The sequence below is a fragment of the Saccostrea echinata genome, unplaced genomic scaffold (genome assembly GCF_033153115.1).
Source record: "Saccostrea echinata isolate AGI-Se365-2 ecotype Australia unplaced genomic scaffold, CSIRO_AGI_Sech_v1 ptg000054l, whole genome shotgun sequence".
NCBI classification, from domain to species: Eukaryota; Metazoa; Mollusca; class Bivalvia; order Ostreida; family Ostreidae; genus Saccostrea; species Saccostrea echinata.
The window spans coordinates 40,333,275-40,353,377 of NW_026889803.1; the positions used below are offsets into that span (position 1 = coordinate 40,333,275).

Below are 20,103 nucleotides of genomic sequence, written 5' to 3' on the forward strand. Positions count from 1 at the left end.
AGTGTCCATCTAATGTATGTAAAATAATACAGTAAAACATGCTTATAGCGAACACACTTATAATGAGTTGACGCTTACAGCAAAGTAATTTTCATTCCCTTGACTTTACAATATATTTTGAACCTAACAGAAATTTCAAATAACGCTTATAACAAAGCAAAATCATCCATCTCTGGCACTTTGCTATAAGTGTGTTTTACTGTAGAGATGCAGATTTAACCTTTGTTTAGCCATGTGCTTGAGCAAACAAAATTTGTAGAATCCAGATTTCACAAAATATTGAGACAAGACTGTTGATCAACAATGTACTACCTTGTCTTGCAGATACCTGATGCACAATAAAAGTACCATAAATATGCATATTTCCATAATTATGTTTATTTGTTCATAGGTATGAAATAAATGACCTACCAAGCGAGAGGAAATTTTTGGTGAATCTGAATCTACAGATCTGTTTTGAGTCCAATAAACCATGTGCAATAGATATTCCAATATTTACCAACACAAAATTACCCAAAAAGCCATGTGATTGGACCACAGACTTCATTGATGATGGTAAAAGCCCAAAATTACCTAAGAAGTTTGACAAGTTGAAACTACATGTTTAATTTCAGTCTATCTTATTATATTAATAATTTTGTAAAACAATTTGGGTTAGATTAGGTATTTAAAAGATAAAGGACCTTTTTTCTCTGTGCTAAAGCATTGCAGACAACTTTTCAAGAAACAAATGATTCTAACATTGATATTGCAGCATTTTCATTCAACTCCTGGAAGGCCAGCAGAGGAATCACAGCAGCTGGCCTCTCAGTAAACCAGCAAACAGAATTAATGGAGGACTTGGGGCTCTCACAGTTTGTTAATGAAGATATTCAGAAATGTAGCAGCAGCAAAGCACCATTTACTGGAGCTGTCAACAACTGGAAAAATGGTAAGTATTTTATATGAATTTTTTAATCCCAGACAAAAAGCGGAGAAGCATTACCTCTTAAACTTTTATGATAAGGGCTATTTTTATTAGCCATATGTAATATTTAATGTGGTATTCCTTGTATTACAGAGTGTACCCAATCCCTCAAATCAGCCCTGCCTTCTCTGTCTGGTCAGCCTATCACCTGTCATATTGACTCCTCCTGTGGTGGTCTCCAGTGTTGTATAGATGTGGCTTCCCTCAGCACCACCTTTATCACCAGACTGGAGGTGGACCCCTGTAACTATAAGATGACTGTGGGCATTGAGAAACTCACCTTCTCTAAAGACCTGTTTACTTATGACTGGGGTCAGGAGGAACAGATGTGGATGTTTGGAGTTGTCAGAATGAAGTAAAAAATGTTTTTAATCACACTTTGATAAGAATGCAGATATGTTAGACTATTGGACACATTTTTTTAACTTGAGCAACTTTGCATTTTTTTGACCTGAGCAACTTTGCATACATGAATCATTATTTGCAAATCTTTTCTTTCAGGTTTAAAACCGTGGACCTCTACACAGAGGGATATTTTCTGATCGACCTGAAATTAGAGGTGTGTTTAGAAGCCAGCCAGATTTCTTCCTGTGGATTATCGGTAGATATACTGAAGAACTTTTACTTGCCAAAGAAAACTTGTATATGGGATGCACCCTTCATCACCCCAGGTAACTGATGTGATTTTTTTCGGTGGTTTACACGAAGTGTCTGTCTGAATATTTAATCATGTACATTGATGCAATATTTAGACACTGCAGACCATGCAAAATTTTAGTGATGGAAAGAAGATTGTCATAGACAGTCAGTGTTGTCAATGTGACACATGAATGATATACATGTATGTTGAACTTGGATACATATATCTTAAACACTGATATGTGAAATTCCAAGATGTGTGGAAATAAGTTTTCAATTCAGGTACCCCATACCCACGAACTTATTACAAGAAATATTGATTCCTAGGCTATATCATTAATAGTAAGACATTCACCCACAAAGTTATCTCCCATTAACCTGTAAATTTCAAATGATTCATAAAAATTGGACCCACAAATTGAATTGATTTACAGCATATCAATTTGAGACTCAATTTTGGAATTTCAACCCTCACATATTAAGTTAACCATGTTCAAGATACTGTGCATGTACATAAATTGATGTATTCAAAATTTAGTGCAATAAAGGGGTATGGAGTTGTTGGCTTAATCATAAATTAGCGCTACACATATCCTTGCCATGTATTGTATTTATAAATGATTTATTAGCGGTCTTCATGAATTAGCGCATCGTTGTCCGCGCCAAAGCCGCTAAAATATGAAGCCCGCTTTTTTAAGTACACATACAGTATTGAGATTTGACTGTAGTTTAAATTTTTTAAGGGTTTAATTTAACATCTTGGAGGACTACAGAGGGAGTATCTAACACTGTACCTATGGATAGTGGAGCTGTTGACAATCTACTGTCAGATCTCAACATAGCAGGGTTCCAATTGTTTCCATCCTGCTCCTACACAGACAGTACTTACCAAACAGCTGCCATTGACTGGGGAAAATGTAAGATAGTATATAATGTATATGGTACATAGTTCAATAATTCTGGATTAGCTATCCACAATTCTTAAAAAGAACTATACAATTTAATAACTAATTGTGTGTCCTGATTAAATACAATCATATAAGTGAACAATGTGAAGAGGAAGACCTATAGATTTTAATGTCATTATTCAAAGGTTCAAGTTCAGAATGTTTTTATGTTGTACAAATAATGAGTATATTTCAATTTCTTATCTACTACAAAATAACTCGAAATTAAGAGACACATAGAGATTCTGAGGCGACTTGTCCAAAGGTCAAAATCATTGATATGAGGATACTGTTGGGCCTTATATGACTTCAGCAGGTTGTTTTAGTTGGCTTTCCTGCTTTCTACTGTGGTAAAAGGGTTGATTCTTACAAGTCATATAACTGAATTACATGTAATTCAACAATTACCATACCAGATTGCCCAGAAGAAGTTCAAACAACACTTGCTGCCCTGTCAGACAAGGCTTTGTGTGCTGTCTCTTCTTCCTGTACCGCCATTAGGTGCTGTGTTACTGTACCACTTCTCAACAAGACATTTGAAGTCAGTCTGGATATTGATGAATCCTACAACAAAATGGTAGTTAGTGTGGAAAAGATTCAGAGGAGGCAGTCTCTTGTAGGATACACATTTAATACCCAGGAGACATTAAGTGTTCATGGAGTTTTCAAGCTTGTGTAAGTGACCTCTTCATTGATTGTGGTAACCACTAATGATACAGAATCTACTTATGATATAATGTAGCATGTGGATGACTTTGTGTCAATGGAATGAATGTATCATTAACTACAACCGTGTTAACCACTAATGATTTAACATCCACCAGATACAAATTATGTCATTTATGAAGAGTAATGCCGTCCACTTATGATAAAATAAAATACACATATATCCGAAATGAATGGAATGTCATCCTCAAGTGCTGAATTACATCATTATTGATTTATATCATTAAAGGTTACTTGAATGGATTCAGAGAAAGAGTTTTAATTAATCCGTACTTCTAACTAAGTGGGAATGAAGAACAAATCAGGTGTATTTTACTTTTTGTTTGGATAGATACAAGGTGAATGACCTGGTGGATGGTAATATGTTTGATGTGTCCATGACTGCCCAGGCCTGTTTTGTGGATGGAGGGGACTGTGAATTAAATCTTCCCATTCTGACCAATGCACTGATTCCCAAGTCTGGAAGACAATGGAATGACCCATACACTACCAAAGGTAGCTTGAATTGCATCTTCTTCATTTTTGCTTTGTTACTAAAGTTTCATTTTTCTGGTAATTGTTCATTGCGCATGTGAGATTAGTTACCAGGCATTGCCAGGTGAACGTAAGATTGAAAAGTAAGGCTTCAAAATGAAGGGATAACAGCATATTTATGTAAAATTGTTTTCATTATGAACCTTTTGCTTTGAATACCTTTTGGAATCCTTACCAAAATTTGAAGCCCATGCGTTCAGTTATTTATTTTATTTCTGTGACCTATTTTAACCAAAAAGTAATTTCATATAAATGATAATTGAAAGGTTACTCTGTCAGGTCAACTTATCATATGAGGAAAATAAAACTTACTGTAAAATCACATATTTTTGTGGGGTCATGTCTTTGTGGATTTGAGAAAAAATATTGGTTTGTGGGGATTTAATTTCTGGTTGAGAAAGAGGTGAGTTGTTATGTATTTGGAATTTTGGAATTTTACATTTCCTTGGGGACATGAATTTGTAGGTTTTTTCATACCACAAAAACAACAAAAATTAAACCCCCATGAAAATAAGTGATTTCAGAGTAGTTAGATAATATTGTTGAATGCATGTTGTATTCTTATTTGTTTTTTTTAAATAATAATTAACAGTATCACTGTTCATAAACTGTATTGCTGTTTTAACATTTCTCAATGCATATTTTAGATTCTTTGAGTCAGTGGTTGAGTGAGAGGTCTCTAGTAGCTGGTACTGTACTACCAGCCTACAGAGTCAGTGACTTATTTGAGACTTTCTCCTTGAAACCGTACCTCAAGTCACCTGCCTGTAACAGAGCAAGTGCTCCATATTCTGGTGCTGACCCCAACGGATGGAAAAATGGTAATTTAAGTGATAATGTCCTTTAGTTTTAATTTTTTTTTTGACAATATGATTAAAAGATTTCTTGTTTTTATTTATAGCTGAAAGACCTCAAATTACTTTACATAATTATTTCACCTTGTTCCAGTGCATAGGTGAAATGCTGGACAGCCATGCTTTCGTTTCAAAAAAGACTTGTAGTCAGTCCTTTTGAAACTCAACTCTGTTTCTGAAATATGTGTTCTGCTCATGTTAAAGCAGTGTTTTGATTCTAGATAGAGTAAATTTAAATTAATGTTACCAATTGAAATTGCATTCTTGCCTAAGAGTTTGGTTTTAAATTGTACAGTTTTCATAAACACCACAACATTGGTTTTTAAGAGGTGAAAATTATAAATTCAAATTTTTTTTTCTGGTTTCAGTTTATGTGTTTAAGATTAATCAAAAATGAATCATAGATTAATGCATAAATTCTACTTAAATAAATGAATTACACTATTTTTCTGTTGCTTTGTAGATTGTGTTGCAGTGAGTAGCTTGTCCTCCTTGACCTCAGATCCTTTGAACTGTTACTTAGACAGCAGTTGTAATAAGGTATCCTGTTGTGTGGATTCAACATTTACCTCCAGAACATTTGAAGCAGTTATGGACATAGATCCTTGTACCAGAATGTTAACATTGGAAATTGAAAGCTTAAAAGCAGTCATTCCATGGTCTGAAATCAAATGGGGTATTTTTTTACTTCTTTTTTTTTTTGTTTAACACTGATACCATAGTTTTCCCATGCATAACTTGATATACTAGTACTTTACATCTTATTTCCATTTATAAAGGTACATCCAGTCAGTTCTATCTGTACCGTGTTGTAAGAATTGAGTAAGTATTTGATGTTTTTCTTACCATTAAGTTATTCAATTTGCAAATTGGATTTGCCTTTGTTTAAGATGTAATTGTTTCATTGGCATGTGATTTATATTCAGCTATGTCATTCATGACCTGTATGCAGAAGATTTCTTTTTGGTGGATATGAAATTATCTATGTGTTGGGAGCTGTATGGAGATTGTGCCTTTGTGTCCACTGTTTTCCAAAATATGTTCCTTCCAAAGAGATCTTGTCTTGGCAACATGGGATTCAAGACAGGAGGTTATATCTACTGATGCTTAGTTGTTGTTAGCTTAAAATATTTGTGTATTTTATAGGGAAATAGTCTATGTTGTTTGAATATCAAAGATAACATAGGTCAATTATCTTTTACAGCCTTCTCCCTTAGCAATTATGCCACATCTAATGGCCTTGACCAGAACAATCTCCAGGGAAATGATCTGGTCTACCTGTACGATTACCTAGGAATTTCCAGTTACCTGGACAGCACCTCCTGTAACAGAACTGATAGCAAGTACACACCTAGCACTAATGGATGGAAAAGTGGTAAGTGATAATTATTCTTATTACATGTATTTCTGTCTGTTCTAAAATCGTGCCCAGACCATAACTTGAGAACCCTTGATTAAAATGGATTCAACCTTAAATAGATGTTGTGGGTGTGTCATGACCTTGACTCAGTCATATCAAAGGTCAAGGTCATCGTATCAAGGATATAGAATTTTGATCCATTGGGGAATTGGAGAGAGGGACATTCTTTTTTGGCAACGAACAACATCTACAGTAGTTATCAATTTGTTCACTATTTTGACATGCGTTATACATTGTATTTTCACTCTTCAGTACAGGAAATCTTTCTTTCCTTTGTAGATTGTTCTACCAACTTAACATCTGTGCTGCCAGTACTAGGTTCTGAAACAAACTGTGTTATGGATTCCTCATGTACCAGTGTAGACTGCTGTATGGAGATTAACAAGCTGTCGTCCCGCCCAGTGAACTTTCACCTCTCTCTGGATGACTGTGATTGGAAGATCAGTTATGGAATTGACAATTTTGTTATCAAGCCCACTGTTCTGTATAACTTTACATTTGATCAATGGAATGAACTCTGGATGAGAGGGGTTTTCAGAATGAAGTAAGTAACTTTCAATATGTCATCAAGGGGTTCTGAATTACTATAAAATTTACCTGTCCATCTATGATATTTTTTTTACCTAGATTTAAATTTTGTACAAATATTTTTACAGGTTCAAGGTCACAGATCTTAGTGGACTGAACAAGTTCAGGGTCAGCTTGGTCATTAGTGTATGCTTTGAAAGTGCAAGTGCTTGTGAAGTAAATCAAGTGGTGCTTGACAATGCTGTGTTGCCTAAACCCCAGTGTGATCTCAATATAGGAACTCAAGTAAAAGGTTGGTGACTACATTTTATAGCTGTTAAGTGAAGTATTGTCACATTTTAACATTTAACCAATGATCTGCTTGCTGTTTTGTAAGGCTGATTACATCTGTATAAGTAATAAGATAAAGATGATTTTTTGGCAAAGATGTCTTTAAGTAGTAAGTCAACTTTTTTCAGATTTTGTGCTTAATAACTGGAAGAGTGAAAAAGGTGTAACCAGCATGGATAAACCTAGTATTGCTAGGCTGGAGGAGGAATTAGGAATGTTTGGTTACCTACACAAAACAGGAGATGTTTGTAATAAAACCGCAGGAATATTTGCATCCCCAGCAACTGGATGGACCAATGGTAAATTGAACCATCTGAATAAGAATACAAACAATATTTTGATGTAAATCTTCCATAATTAATTTTTTAAAAAAATGAAAAATGTTGATCATTTAGCCACACGTGTGTGTAATGTATGTATAATTTTCATTTTCTATTATAACCAAAAGTGTTTCTACCAGTAAAGAGTCTGATTACTGTGTTGCAGATTGTCCCAGTGTTTTGCCGATTTCTCTACCAGTAGTCAGTGGTCCCTTGACCTGTAACCTGGGGTCATCCTGTTCACAACTGACCTGTTGTATTTACACAGAGGTTTTGTCAAAACATATAACAACCTCCCTGAACTTAGACTTCTGTAATGACAAACTGACCGTTGGCATAGACAGGTTCTCCCGTAAAATGAAGCTGAGCACTTACCAGTCCTGGGGTATGAATACAGTAACATTTTCTTAGTACTCGTATATATCTGAATACTCATTTGTGCAGTCGTACATGAAATATTTTGTTTCACAGGTCAGCAACAAACATTGGACTTTAGTGGGATCTTTCAAACAAAGTATGTCTTTTTTTTCCCAAAAAATAACTGTCAGAGTTTTCAGAGATTATTCTTAATTAGAACTGATCAATGCTTGCAATTTGTTTGTTACATCAGTTTTGTAGCATATGTTATATTTGTTCCTAGTTTTACCCTGGAGGATTTACCGAACTCCAACATGTACTTGGTGACCTATACAATTGGTGTCTGTTGGGAGGGTTCAAACAACTGTGAGGGATATGCCATCTTAACAAATATACTTCTCCCCAAATTCACCTCACCATGTAACTGGAAGGGAGAATTTGCGGATCCTGGTTTGTATTACTTTAGTTTTAGAATAATATGAAGCAATGAAAATGTCATGGAAAGTGGGATTTTTCTTAAAATTGATTTTGGTTTGATATTGTTGCAGATATGTAATATTAGTAGTCTTTTCATTTGTGTGATGTGCTTGCTTAAAAATTGATGTAAATACATTCTAAGTTTATTCATGATTTTACAGCATTCACCCTGTCAGGCTGGCAGGCATCAAACAGCCATGTAGACACAACCCCGCTGACAGATTTGGTACTAGAGGATCTGATGAAGTACCTAAAGATGTCCTCATACAAGGACAAGGACTGTGTGATGACTGATCCTCCATACACACCAAACAATGGCAATGGCTGGAACACCAGTAAGATAACTTACAGTTGTCATCTTAAGTTATCACCCCCCCCCCCCCCTCCATCTTGTTAAATTTTAAGCCAAATATCATTTTAGAAACATGTTCAGCCTATGTTTGGAATTCATAGATGTGTATCAGAAGATCAGAAGAACCCCCCCCCCCCCCCCCCCACAATCTTGTGAAATTTGAGGCCAAATATCATTTTAGAAACGTGTTCAGCCTGTGTTTGGAATTCATAGATGTGTATCAGAAGATCAGAAGCATGAGAAACAAGATGTGTTTGTGAAACACTGATGCCCCCCGTATGGCAGCTTATGGCGAAGGTTAAAGTTTCTCAAATGCAAGTCAAAATCCAGACCAAAAGATAAAAAAATGTTAAATTTGAAAGCCCTAGCTGCAACTGTTCAAAAGTTATGGCGAAGGTTAAAGTTTTTTAAAAGTAAGTAAAATGTCAATGTCAAGGTCAAAGTTGTTGGTATCCAAAGGAAGGTCTTGTCACAATGATTATATATGTTAAGTATGAAAGCCCTAGCACCAACCATTCAAAAGTTATGGCCAAGGTTAAAGTTGTTCGAAAGTATGTCAAACTCCTATGTGAAGGTCAAAGGGTCAAAGTGGTTGGTATCCAAAGGAAGGTCTTGTCACAAGGAATACATATGTGAAGTATGAAAGCACTAACTCTAACCGTTCAAAAGTTATGGCGAAGGTTAAAGTTTTTCAAAAGAAGGTCAAACTCCTAGGTCAAGGTCAAAAGGTCAAAATTGTTGATATCCAAAGGAAGGCCTTGTCACAAAGAATACACATGTGAAGTTTGAAACCCCAAGCACCAACTGTTCAGAAGTTATGGCCAAGGTTAAAGTCTCATAAAATTTTGCAAAAGTGGGTCAAACTCCAAGGTCAAGGTCAAAAGGTCAAATATGATGGTACCCAAAAAAAGGTCTTGTCACAAGGAATACACATGTGAAATATGAAAGTCATAGCTCCAACCAATCAAAAGTTATGGGCAAGGTTAAAGTTGACAACAGACAGACAGACAAACAGATAAACAGACAAACAGATAAACAGACAGACAGGACAAAAACAATATACCCCCAGGATCTTTCGATCCGGGGGCATAAAAATTTGATTATGAATTGCTTCAAGTTTAATTTTACTTGACCACTTTGAATTACAGCTTGCCCATACAACACTAGCCTACCTACACTGCCCAGTACTGTGTCCTGTCACTTACCAGACAGCTGTGCTGGTCTAGACTGTTGTGTGTCCAGTCCTAAACTGGACAGGAAATTCAGAGCTACACTTGACATTGATCCTTGTACATCAAAGGTCTCTGTTGGAATTGACAAGTGGAAATTTTCTGAAATCTCGCTGGACACAATCTCAGAGCTGGATACAGGTACATGTGTAATTTTGAAAGCTGTTTTATAAGATGTTTAAAAGATACAATGTCTGAATACCCTTCAATATATTTTTGTATTAAGTACATATGTCAAAATGTTTATGTTACAGAAATGTCAAAAAGTGTATGGCTGCAAGGAGTAGTAAGAATGGAGTAAGTCAGTATTTCTCTCTATTGTCAACTTTTTAATACAAAAAATACAGTTAAGTTGATAAAACTGTGTAAATTTATAAAAATTATCTATGAGAGAGTTGGCTCTCCTGGTTAGGTCATTGTTACATGTAGCTTTTTGACTTTGTACTTTTTCTGTTTCACGCATGCACATATATTTAACTATATTTGTAATATGTCTCTACACTGTACTTAATGTCAGTTTATGAGAATAAATTCATTGTCATTGTCATTGTCATTGTGATCTACTGTATCTTCAGTATAATGTGAGAGTTACTGTATTCAGAATTTTCTTTTTTTTTTCTTTCTAGTTTCACCATTGAAAACCTGTGGAGTGCAAAGAAATTTCTGGTCAACTTGAAAATTAGCATATGCTTATCTAGTTCTGGGCCCTGTGAAATTGATAGTGTACCAGTATTTGAAAACACTCTTCTCAAAAAGAAACAGTGCAGCTTCCCCTCGCAGCTCCCAGCAGGTATAGTGAAAAATTTTCCCACTGGCATGAAATTATTTTATCAAAATCTTTGGTATTAATTGTAATAAAAATTGCAATAAAAACTTTTTTTTCCTTTTATTAACCAACTGGAAAATTGTTGACTGTGTTCGGCACACTGTTGGTATTTTACATGTAAGTTGGATATTTTTATGAAATTGTAGGATTTTCACTTTCATCATGGAAAACAAACCAAGGTTTCAGTGCAGCTGACCGCCTTCCTGTACACACAGCTGCCAAGGTGCAGGATTTCCTGAATATTCCTCAGTATAAACTGAGTTCCTCCTGTAGTAGAGGCTTAGCTCCTTATTCTCCCACCTACATTGGATGGGTGGAATGTAAGTTGAAAACTTTCTAATTCAGAGATTTTGACATTAGCTACATGTACATTTTTTAATTTATGAATAATTTGAGATGTTTTTTTTTTTTTTGGTAAAAGTATATTCCATATATAAAAACAGAGGAGTTAGACCTATGCATTGAAATTAACTTTATCTCACTTATTTAACACAGTGAACAGCGCTTGTCAAATCCGTGGACTTCCTTACAACCTTGGCCTGTTGACATACTGTGTTGTGGAAACTAGCTGTACAAAGATTAAATGTTGCACAGATGACTTAGAATTCCAATCCACCATTACTTGGTTCATTGACATCGATTCTTGCAATCACAGGCTAGAAGTGGGCATTGAAGCTTTGAAATCTGAAGTGTCCCTTCTTAATTACAAATTTGGTATGGATTATAGAATTCTCTTTAAAAAAAAAAATAAGGAATCTCTTTGTTGTTGAAATACTAATACTAATCAGAATTATGTACAGACTTCAGAAAATATTGCTGCATTTACTAATAGAAACAAAATATCTGCCTCTTTTTTTTCAGGGGAACAAGATTCATTTAGTCTTGGAGGAGTGTATCAACTAAGGTATATCTTGAGTTCAAAACATGTAGAAGTAAATGTATGCAAAGAATGTAAATAGTAGACATGCATGTTTATTTTGTGACTTTGCTCAATACACTGTTGACTTTTTACTTACCGTAGCTTACTTTTTTATTTGTTAGCTATGTGATCCATGACTTGAGCAGTGAGTCTCACTATCTTATGAGTGTCAATGTCAGCATCTGTTATGAACCAAACAATTGTTCTCTCTCTGAGGTCATTCTGCAGGATGTTATGTTCCCCAAAACAGTCTGTAACTTCAAAAGCACAGACTTCAAGCTTCCAGGTATTAATGTGTATATTTTGTATGCCTTAAAACTGTGTTTAAAAATATTAAGTGTTACTTCTTCAAGTATTTTGTTTCGTAGTAAAGTGTCTTATGTGTAAATGTATTTAGAACTACAACATTGTTTTATACCACAGAATCGATCATTGATGAAATGCATCAGAACATTCCAGATTTTTCTCAATGTTTTATTTTTTGACCAAAGGCTTTGAATTGTCGACCTGGAGCACAAACCGCAGTTTTACTCCGGGGACAGTTCTACCAGAGCATGGAGTAATGAGACTGTTAAAGGACCTGGGGCTGGCTATGTATATGAAGGATACCACCTGTAGTCCCTCTGATGATCTCTATGTCAATAACACAAGTGGTTGGGATAAAGGTATATACTGTTACCTTGCATTAACTAGATTTTGTCTTTGTCTCCAGAATTTTAATAATTTTAATCCCTTGTAACATGAAAGCTTAAAATAGCTATAGAATAGAATTGAATTTCCAAAAAAAAAAAAAAAAAAATCACAGGTTAGCAAGAAATTATTTTCAGCATGTTTAGTATCTGGTTCCAGGGCCATAAAATTTAGATGAGTTCATTTTTGATCTCAGTCTCACTTTTACAGAAGGAATATGTTATGGCAAATTTTAAAAGACTGCATGAGTTCAAAAGTGAGCTCATTTAAGTAATCTGGTCACTGCATTTATGTTCTGTATAGTAGTGGTACATGTAGTTTAATGACAGAGGGACAGAGATTGGTCTAACTGTTCTGAATTACAGATTGCACCCTTCCAATAGCAACCAGTTCTCTGCCATCTGGAATTATGTGCCACATTCCACCCACCTGTACAACAATACAGTGCTGTGTAGATGCCACCACACCACTGGGATGGTCATTTACCACCCTCCTAGATCTGGACCCCTGCAGCCACCAGCTCACACTGAAAATTGAAAACTTTGTGTACAAGATATCTTTGTATGACTTTGAATTTGGTAAGATAAAAAAAAATTAATAATTTATGTAGTATTTATGTAAAAATGTGTTTTGCCATATGCACTTTAAAATGTTTTAATAAATGTTGTAGAAATATTGCATATCTAGACAAGTATTGCATAATGTTAGTTATATGTTTTTCTTTATTTTCAGCAAAGGAACACTTCTATTATTTGAATAATGTGGTCAGAATGAAGTAAGTATTTGTGTCATTGTGTCAATCATTGCCAACCTTTTTTATTTGCTCATCTCAACAAAGCTCAGGTGACCAAACCCCCTTTGGATCAGGTCCATTTTCAATAAGCCTGCCTGGATTAAACTGACAGGGATGATGCATCCAATCATGTTTACTACCATTTATGCTTCAGGTGCTGCATCTGACCTATAATATTCCAATGAGTGGCCTGGTTGAATCTCAGGGCAGGGCCATTCCCAGTAACTGTAAACCTTACTGGACTTAGTTTGCATGGATGATGCAGCTAGGAATGCAGACTACTGCAGTCTTGTTTTACATTGATATATTTTTCAGATGTTTAACTAAAATATCCCGTACTAATGATAAAATTGGCTTATGCGTCTTACAAAACTTTTTTTTCTGATAACATGTATGAAACCGTGTCCCACTTAAGGAATACATTACTTTCTCTGTAAATGGTGGATATTAATTTGGGTCTGTCCATCTGCCTGTCATTTTCTCTGTGTGTAACACTTTTTGTTTCTGGATGCTATCTTGAAAGACCTTTGAGCTTTTGCAATGAATGATTGCATGTGTATATGTTATTTTATGAATGAAATTTTATATCACCTATCTTATGGCCTGAAGAAGACCCCTATTGATTTTGAGGTCAAAAGACCAAGTTCAGAAATTCATAAATTCTGTCTGGAAATTTTAACAAATCTACAATAACTTTATTCTGTTTCAGATATGCAGTGTATGACCTGAAGACAGATAGGAAGTACCTTGTAGATTTAAGTATTGCCCTCTGCTTCAGTACAACTGGAGCCTGTCAGCTCGACACTGTTGTCTTAGAGCATGTAGCACTGCCAAAGAGAGTTTGTCAATTGTATGCTGGATATACTGAAACCAGTAAGTGTTCAGTTTACTGTTACTCTGCATACATCTCCATTACAAGAATAAAGTTGTGGTTAAGTTTTTTCTGTACAGTGGGTTGAACTATTATCTTCTCTTTCTTCATCATATCTTATATTATTCTGGATGTTCTACACTATCATATTTTTTTGTTTAAAAAGCACTTTTAATATATACGTTAATCATGACAGATTTCTCCTTGGCTGCATGGAAAACAAATATGAGTGTGACCTCTGACCCAATGACCCCTGCTGAGGTTGCACTTCTACAGGAGGATCTTGGGATAGCTGAGTACTTGTCCTCCTCCAGCTGCTCCAGGCAGTCAGGAAACTATTTACCACACAGCTTCTACTGGAGTGATGGTATGTCAGATTAGAAAGGGGGAGGAAGTGGGGAGTTAAAGAACTAGACCCATCTTCCAGAGTTAGCAAGAATATCATTTTTGATATGTGTATGACATTAAGAAGATTTCAGTGGAAAGATTTATTTTCAAGAATGATGGGGAGACTGTAATTAATTTTTATTGCAAAACATATTTTTCATGAGTACAAATTATACAACATGAATATATACAACTGAATGTGGCTGCTGCAAGAAAATAAACTACTGAATCAAACTAATACGGTTGTTTTTTGGGGGGATAATTTCTTTAATTCTTCAATGAAGACATTGATTTCTGTCTGTAGCTTGTGGAAGGGTGTCTGGAATGACCCAGTTTACAGCAGCAGACAATATCAACTGTTACCTGGCGTCCAGCTGTACAGAGTTCACCTGTTGTATGGATGACGTGGTTCTACAGAAGACAGTGGATGTCAGGATAAACCTGGACAATTGTAACTTCAACCTAAAGGTGCAGATAGAAAGACGATCAGTGGACATCTCCCTCATTGACTACAATTGGGGTAATCCTGTACTCAGAGCTAATATGTACATAAATGTTCTGTATAATACCATATGTCTGTATTCCGGGTATGAAAAAATCTTTACTTTTCAAATTATATGAAAAAAATTGATTTTATATTTTAGGTAAAGTGGAAAGGATGGATCTGTTTGGAATTTATGTCATCAGGTAAGAAAAACTGGCTCAGTATCTAAATGAAAAAAAAATTGCTTCTGGTAAAGTTTATTTTTTTAAATATTAAAAGTTAAAGACCTAAAATGCACATTACAACCTATGCTACAGTTTTGTTGTGGAGAACTTGTACCGAGAGGGAGCTTATCTTCTGAGTGCTAACATAAGTCAGTGTTATGAGGCTAGTCAGGAATGTACTGTCAACCATGTTCTCTTCACCAATTCACTCCTTCCTAAGTCCGTCTGTGACTGGTCTACAAACTACCGTATTGCCAGTAAGTTTTTATTTAGTCCTTAATAAAGATATCTTACTACAAAAAAATTGGAACTGTGGTTTTCATTTAGTGCCAGGATAATTTCTATTAAATACATGTATATGCCCTTGATTTTTCAGACTTTTCCCTTCTAACTTGGAAAATGGAGAGGAGTCTAGGATCTGGGGATATTCCAGCCATGTACTTACTACAGCTGTTGGAGGAGACTGGACTATCTGGGTACATCAGGGAGCCAACATGTAACAAGACAAAAGGGATCTACATTGGGTCAACAGATGGGTGGACAAGAGGTAAAACAAAGTTCTGTACAAACATTTCAATTGATGCATGTAGTTATAGATTACATGTAATATGTTTTACTTGATATAAAATTTCTGCTTTTAAATTAATAAAAGTCCATCAACTGTAAGGTGTTTTTTTTTTCTTACCAGCCTGCAGTGCCAATGTCACCTTGCCAACTTTGAACTCTGACCTTAGTTGTCACTTTGAGGACTCGTGTACAGGTCTACAGTGCTGTGTATATGCCTCCCAGTTACAGAGAAGTTTTGAGGTCTTCTTTAACATTGATCATTGTACAAGTAGTCTCAGCATTCAGATAGAAAAGATTTTCTACAACCGCACACTTGTGGGATTCCCATGGGGTGAGAATAAGTTCTTTTTTCATTAAACATTGAGTTATCGTTTTAACTTTCATTTTCAGCAGGAATATAGTATGCTACAAAGTTTGAATTGTAAAAACATTTTTTTTTTTTTGTAATTCAGGAACTGAACAAGAATTCAGGCTTCAAGGAATATACAGGGTCAAGTAAGGACAATTGATTTCTTTCAGCTTTTGATTTTCTGGTGTATCATATTTTTTTAAATGTCTAGTATCTAAACATTAAAAAGTAGTTTATTAAGCAAGTGTCAATAAGATAATGCTCATAATTTTTCTTACAGGTACACCATAGATGATTTGCCGTATGACAGAGCATACCTTGTGTCCATGCAGATAATGGACTGTTATCAAACAACTGATCCACAGTGTTTATCTGTAGATACATTTACTGTGCTGGACAAAAGCATAATACCAAAAGCCTTATGCAGCTGGGATCAGAGCTTCATCACAACTAGTAATTCCACATTCAACTTTTTTCTTTAAGATTAAACTACTTAAAATTTCAAAGTTTTAAAATCTTTTTTAGCCAAATTAACAATTTTTTAGGAAGACTTTAAAACTGAGATGAGACGAAAAGAATTCTTGTAAAGATATATGTATTGATATTATTTATAGACTTCTCATTGACTGATTGGTTGGCTGAGAACAGTCTAAGTGACAATACAGCCCTGTCTAACCAGTCTCACAAGTTATATCAGCTTCTGGATGAGCTTTCCATGTCTCAGTATTTACAGACTACAATGTGTACTCCTACATCAGCCTCAGCTGTCAATGGCTGGACTCAGTCTGTTGGTGAGATATGCCCTTCTACATTGAGACTTTCATGATACAATGTACAACAGCCAGTCTACATGGATTGTGATATATTTTCTTAACAAAGTTCTTTATGATTTTTAAATTTGTAGATTGTCAGAAGACTGTGTCAAAACCAAGTATTCCTCAGAGTTTTTGTAACCTGAAGGCAGATTGTACGTCATCAGAGTGCTGTACTGAGATCGACTTCCTCAAACGATCATTTAACACATATCTAGACATAGATCCATGTAATTTTGTCATGAAAGTTGGCATTGAGAAATTCAGCAGAGAGATATCCCTCAGAGAATATCAATGGGGTTTGTATTCTGTGTTATATTTTCAGGAAGGATTGTTCATTTTACACAGACTGATTTCTTCAACATTTGTAAATTTTGTCCATGAATTTGATTTTTCAGGAAAACGTGATCATCATTGGTTAGCTGGTGTTGTGAGAATGGAGTAAGTATATCTTATTGATGCAGAAAATTCTTACTTTTTAATAATGATACTATTTCTCTTTACTGTTCCTTGTTTTTTTTTCCTATAGTTTCACCATAGAAGACTTATATGGATCTCGACAGTACCTTGTAAACTTAGATGTAAACTTTTGTTTTGAATCATTTGGTGATTGCTACAAGAATGTCACTGTTTTCAAAGACACCATCTTGCCCAAGAAGCTCTGTCCATTTACTGACAATCCAGGTATATCCACCTGAACTCATGACTAAGTACAGTATACAATGTTATCTGTAGCTAATTTTTTTTGAATTGCTGGTTACTAGTTGATGTTTTACTTTGTATCATTTTTATCTGAGGCCAACATTTTTTTTTTTTGCTTGATCTTTTTATCTAAAGGCCGCCTTTTTAGCTCACCTGAGCTGAAAGCTCAAGTGAGCTTTTCTGATCCCCCGTTGTCCGTCGTCTGTCTGTCTGTCTGTCCGTCCGTCCGTCTGTAAACTTTTCACATTTTCAACTTCTTCTCAAGAACCTCTGGGCCAATTTTAACCAAACTTGGTACAAAGTATCCTTGGGTGAAGGGGAGTTTAAATTCTTAAAATAAAGGGCCAAGTCCTTTTACAAGGGGAGATAATCAAGAAAAGACAAAAATAGGGTGGGGTCATTAAAAAATCTTCTTCTCAAGAACCACTGGGCCAAAAAAGCTGAAAATTATGTGGAAGCATCCTGGGATAGTGTAGATTTTAAATTGTAAAAATCATGACCCCTGGGGGTAGGGTGGGGCCACAATAGGGAATCCAATTTTTACATTGAAATATATAGGAAAAATCTTTAAAAATCTCCTTCTCAAGAACCACAGGGCAAGAAAAACTGAAACTTATGTGGAAGCATCCTGGGGTAGTGGAGATTCTAAATTGTTAAAATCATGACCCCGGGGGTAGGGCAGGGCCACAATAGGGAATCCAAGTTTTACATTGAAATATGTAAGAAAAATCATTAAAAATCTTCTTCTCAAGAACAACTGGGCCAGAAAAACTGAAACTTATGTGGAAGCATCCTGGGGTAGTGTAGATGCTAAATTGTAAAAATCATGACCCCCAAAGGTAGGGCGGGGCCACAATAGGGAATCCAAGTTTTACATTGAAATATGTAAGAAAAATCTTTAAAAATCTTCTTCTCAAGAACAACTGGGCCAGAAAAACTGAAACTTATGTGGAAGCATCCTGGGATAGTGTAGATTTTAAATTGTTAAAATCATGACCCCCGGGGGTAGGGCGGGGCCACAATAAGTATTACAAGGGGGAAATCTGGTAAAGAACAGCATGGCCAAAGTTACTCAGGTGAGCGATGTGGCCCATGGGCCTCTTGTTTTTAAAGAAAATTAGTACTTTACAGATTAATACACACACACAAAGTAAAGTTAATGTGCCTATAGAAGATATTTTTTTATAACAGGATATACAAGTAAAGGAGAAGCTTTATTTTGCAGGCTTTTCATTGAGTGCTTGGAAAGACAGCAAGGGTATTGCTGCAGCAGACCCACTTCCTTCTTGGGCTCAAGTTCTGTTATTAGAAGAGCTGGATGTAGCCCAGTATATGGACTCAGCACAATGTAAAAGGGGGACTGGACTGTATGCAAACTCTGACAAGAATGGAATAGACACTGGATTCAACCAGAAGTCTTCCACTACACCACAATGTCAGTACATCCAGATTTTCATTCATTTGTTGAGGATTTTTGAATGAGATGTCCACTTTGATTTTGGCAAATGAAAAGCATATCAAACTCAATTTTAAAAGTACACCATAAAATTGTTAGGCATGTACAACCATTAACTATGTATTGCTAAAATTATATTACAATTTTATTCTTTTGATATTATAATGTGTTACTGTTTGAATTATACTGATAATTCAGTTAATCACATCTTCCCTTCAGTATGCCAGCTTGGTGTGAACTTGACAGATAATGCCCTAGAGGCCAGCACGGCTAGCTTGATGACTTGCTATCTGCCTACGTTGTGTACAGCAGTCCATTGTTGTGTAGATGTTCCAGCCATTAATACATCCTTTAATGCTCATGTGGAAATAGACCCTTGCAAATACATGTTACGGATCGGAATAGAAAAATTCAGTTTCAATAAGTCTCTTGATCAGTATACATTTGGTAAGTTCTCTGTTTATGTTACATGGAATATGTAAGAAATTTTCATGTTTAATAAAAAGTTCTAAAATTTACAGGAGAAAATGCATTTTTTAATATGATGTATTTTAGGAAATGATGAAATGTTTTACTTGGCTGGAATACTGAGGCTTGTGTAAGTAAATGATTAAAAGTTAAAATTCTAAAAGTTGAATCATTTTGATTATGCACAGTGGTTTACTCTGCAATGATCTCTTTGTTCACAGGTATAATATTAGAGACTTGCCCAATGAGAAATTGTATTTGGTGACAGTGAAATTAAGTGTCTGTACTGAGAGCTCTGGATGTGAAGCTAACCACACAATATTTGAAAACATGATGCTGCCCAAACAACCTTGTTCATGGGACGAGGGCTTTGTCAATACTAGTAAGCGGCTGTCTGGATAAAGGGGAATAACTCTTAATCCAAATGGACTATCTCTTCATATGTTTTCAGTTTGTCAAATATTTCACATTCATTTTACTTGACATTAGATGAAGTAACAATAAAATTTTATTTCTTTCAGACTTCTCCTCTTCTGTTTGGATGGCCAATAATAACTATGTCCTTCCGCTAGTGGAGTACCAATCAGCAGAGCTGATGAATGAGATGAAGGCTGCCCGATATCTCCTAGAGAACTCCTGTGATTTAACAGCCACTTCTGGGATATATGCCAGTCCTACCAATGGATGGACCAAGTGTAAGAAACTCTGTGCCTGGCTTTAAGTTTTTTATCACTTTTCTCTCGATCAGAGGTTTATATTTCAAATCTGTGTAATCGAAATGTATCCTCTAAAATTTTGTATTTTCTTAACCGGTAATATTAATTCCTGAAAGTGTACTTCATTCGATAAAAAAGTACATATTCTGTATATTTAAA

At 35.4% G+C, this 20,103-nt stretch overlaps 1 protein-coding gene across 1 annotated transcript in view; it reads left to right on the forward strand.

Moving 5' to 3' along the window:
* LOC133172002 (uncharacterized) overlaps positions 1–20,103 on the forward strand; it is a 106,050-nt gene that overhangs the window by 49,101 nt on the left and 36,846 nt on the right. The window contains exons 93-139 of the mRNA XM_061306800.1: positions 392–555; positions 755–931; positions 1,061–1,322; positions 1,469–1,638; positions 2,350–2,523; positions 2,970–3,228; positions 3,611–3,774; positions 4,461–4,634; positions 5,131–5,343; positions 5,447–5,489; positions 5,594–5,757; positions 5,872–6,042; positions 6,367–6,631; positions 6,744–6,907; positions 7,074–7,244; positions 7,432–7,650; positions 7,737–7,779; positions 7,906–8,072; positions 8,261–8,434; positions 9,600–9,821; positions 9,935–9,977; positions 10,307–10,470; positions 10,653–10,826; positions 11,002–11,220; positions 11,368–11,410; positions 11,548–11,711; positions 11,917–12,090; positions 12,481–12,693; positions 12,848–12,890; positions 13,618–13,781; positions 13,976–14,146; positions 14,471–14,686; positions 14,811–14,853; positions 14,968–15,131; positions 15,251–15,421; positions 15,563–15,772; positions 15,894–15,936; positions 16,071–16,243; positions 16,405–16,581; positions 16,695–16,901; positions 17,001–17,043; positions 17,132–17,286; positions 18,530–18,739; positions 18,980–19,207; positions 19,316–19,358; positions 19,450–19,610; positions 19,750–19,923. Coding sequence (XP_061162784.1) covers positions 392–555; positions 755–931; positions 1,061–1,322; positions 1,469–1,638; positions 2,350–2,523; positions 2,970–3,228; positions 3,611–3,774; positions 4,461–4,634; positions 5,131–5,343; positions 5,447–5,489; positions 5,594–5,757; positions 5,872–6,042; positions 6,367–6,631; positions 6,744–6,907; positions 7,074–7,244; positions 7,432–7,650; positions 7,737–7,779; positions 7,906–8,072; positions 8,261–8,434; positions 9,600–9,821; positions 9,935–9,977; positions 10,307–10,470; positions 10,653–10,826; positions 11,002–11,220; positions 11,368–11,410; positions 11,548–11,711; positions 11,917–12,090; positions 12,481–12,693; positions 12,848–12,890; positions 13,618–13,781; positions 13,976–14,146; positions 14,471–14,686; positions 14,811–14,853; positions 14,968–15,131; positions 15,251–15,421; positions 15,563–15,772; positions 15,894–15,936; positions 16,071–16,243; positions 16,405–16,581; positions 16,695–16,901; positions 17,001–17,043; positions 17,132–17,286; positions 18,530–18,739; positions 18,980–19,207; positions 19,316–19,358; positions 19,450–19,610; positions 19,750–19,923 — 7,550 coding nt within the window. The remainder of the gene's footprint in view (positions 1–391; positions 556–754; positions 932–1,060; positions 1,323–1,468; positions 1,639–2,349; positions 2,524–2,969; positions 3,229–3,610; positions 3,775–4,460; positions 4,635–5,130; positions 5,344–5,446; positions 5,490–5,593; positions 5,758–5,871; positions 6,043–6,366; positions 6,632–6,743; positions 6,908–7,073; positions 7,245–7,431; positions 7,651–7,736; positions 7,780–7,905; positions 8,073–8,260; positions 8,435–9,599; positions 9,822–9,934; positions 9,978–10,306; positions 10,471–10,652; positions 10,827–11,001; positions 11,221–11,367; positions 11,411–11,547; positions 11,712–11,916; positions 12,091–12,480; positions 12,694–12,847; positions 12,891–13,617; positions 13,782–13,975; positions 14,147–14,470; positions 14,687–14,810; positions 14,854–14,967; positions 15,132–15,250; positions 15,422–15,562; positions 15,773–15,893; positions 15,937–16,070; positions 16,244–16,404; positions 16,582–16,694; positions 16,902–17,000; positions 17,044–17,131; positions 17,287–18,529; positions 18,740–18,979; positions 19,208–19,315; positions 19,359–19,449; positions 19,611–19,749; positions 19,924–20,103) is intronic.